Genomic DNA, 1,989 nt, shown 5'->3' on the forward strand with positions numbered 1-1,989 from the left:
GTTGGATCGATTTGAGAAGACCAACGAGATGCTCCTCAACTTCAACAACCTGTCCAGCGTCCGCATGCAGCAGATGAACGAGCGTTTCCTCCATCACACCAAGACGTTGGTGGAGATGAAGAAGGATCTGGACAGCATCTTCCGGAGGATCCGGTGGGAAACGGGAACGGGGCAGGAACATCACTGCCGGCGGGGAGGGAGAGCACGGGGTGGTGTGTTGAGGTGTAGGTGTGAAAACAGGACACAAGCTTGGGGTGGTCTGGGAAGGAAAAATAGTTGGAGATTGGAAGATGTAGGGTTGGGTGCTACGTGGAGGCAGCGGGAGCGTTGGGATCCCTCCGTTCCGCTCCAGGCGGGATGGTCCGTGCTCCCTTGGGGCGGCGGGAGGGATGGGTATGGAATGCAGGACCTGGAGAAGCACTCGATGTGTTCCTCGGCCTGAGGAACCCCCTGGGATTCACTTATGTTGTCCATAAACACCGGAGACGCTGCGGATCTGTCTGTTTCCCTGTGTGCTCAGCTCTCTCCTCTCCTCTCCTCTCCCAGGACGCTGAAGGGGAAGCTGGCGAAGCAGTACCCAGAAGCTTTCAGCAGTGAGTGATTCCTTCTGCTGCGCGGGTTTTCCAATGGTTTGGGGGTTTTTTTCCCATGTAAAAAATTCCCTTTTCCTAAGAAAATGTGAGGTGGCTCTTGGGAATCACTGGAACAGGTTGGCCAGAGAAGCTGTAGCTGCTCCTCCCTGGAAGTGTTCTCGGCCAGGCTGGATGAGGCTTTGAGCAACCTGGTCTAGTGGAAGGTGTCCCTGCTGATGGCAGGGGGGTTGGGACTGGATGAGCTTTAAGGTCCCTTCCCACCCAAACCAGTCTGGGACTCTATGATTCCATTCTAATCACCGATGAGGTGTGCGCCAGCGCATGGAAAGCTCCTCGATTTCACTAAACGTGGTTGTGAGGAGTTAAAAACAGCCACTAATTTATGTGGCATCAGGTTTTTTTTATCAATAATTGCTACAAGCAGATAAAAAATTTTAATTAATTAGAAATTAACAAATTGTTCTGCTTGGGTATTTCTGGTGTCACCTCCTCTCGTGTGACTAACGTTTGCATCTTCCCTTCCAGACATCCACGAATCTCCCATCCTAGAAGACGACGATGACTTCGACCCCGTCCCAAAAAGCACCACAACCACCATCGCTACCTCCGAGCAGAGCACCGAGTCCTGTGACACCAGCCCTGACATCATCTCTCCCACCATGAGCCAAGATTTCGAGGATTTATCCCAAGGCCACTACGATTTACCGGCCATCAACGGACAGAGTCTGACAGATGAAGACACAACCAACGACCTGGACTAAGCGCGTGGGTCCTGCTCTGCTGCCCGACCCTGGAGAACTTTCTACCTTGTATTTATATTTGTGTGTTTCTTCTTTTTTTTTTTTTTTTTTTTTTTTTTTTGGGGGGAAGAGGGAAGCGAAGGGTGGGGGGGAAATCGCCGCCGGCTGAGTGACGGACACCCTTGTAGTGTAACCCCCTCGACTCGCTTCGGGGTGAATCAGTAAAACGTGGGTTTGAAACGCTTCTTGTTTTCTCATTTGTGCTGTTGGCAGAGCAGCAAAACCCCACCCGAGACGTAGATTTTGGTGCAGAAGAGCCAGTTTGGGGCACTGGTGGGTTTTTTTCCTTATGGAATGTTGGTTTTGAGGCTCAGGTTTGTGTCCCCAGTGCTCTGCCTGCCCTCGGGCTCTGTCCCTCCTGCTGACGGACCCGCACCGGCTGCTCCCGCCTGCGGGAAGAGCCTGAGCCCGGGGTCCCTTCGGTTCACGGGGCACCTCGTGTGCTGCCTGTCACCGCTCGGGCGGGCTCACAGCGGCCCCGTTCCCTCCCGGGCTCCTCACGGTGGCCGGGGGATCGGCCCCGGGGCTCTTCAGGGCCGGGGCTGAAGGGAGAGTGGGGCTGGAGGCTCGGCCTGCGGGGCTGGGGGCCCGGGGCC

The 1,989-nt window shown here is 54.9% G+C and overlaps 1 protein-coding gene across 1 annotated transcript; it reads left to right on the forward strand.

Moving 5' to 3' along the window:
- Positions 1 to 4: 4 nt before the first annotated feature.
- KXD1 (KxDL motif containing 1) lies at positions 5 to 1,436 on the forward strand (the record flags this gene model as incomplete). Its single annotated transcript, XM_010174638.1, has 3 exons — positions 5 to 153; positions 547 to 593; positions 1,119 to 1,436. Coding segments are annotated over 3 exons (432 nt in total), but the record flags the coding sequence as incomplete, so codon positions are not given.
- Between the last annotated feature and the right edge of the window lie 553 nt (positions 1,437 to 1,989).

This window comes from Antrostomus carolinensis, unplaced genomic scaffold, assembly GCF_000700745.2.
Source record: "Antrostomus carolinensis isolate BGI_N321 unplaced genomic scaffold, ASM70074v2 scaffold33778, whole genome shotgun sequence".
Taxonomy (NCBI): domain Eukaryota; kingdom Metazoa; phylum Chordata; class Aves; order Caprimulgiformes; family Caprimulgidae; genus Antrostomus; species Antrostomus carolinensis.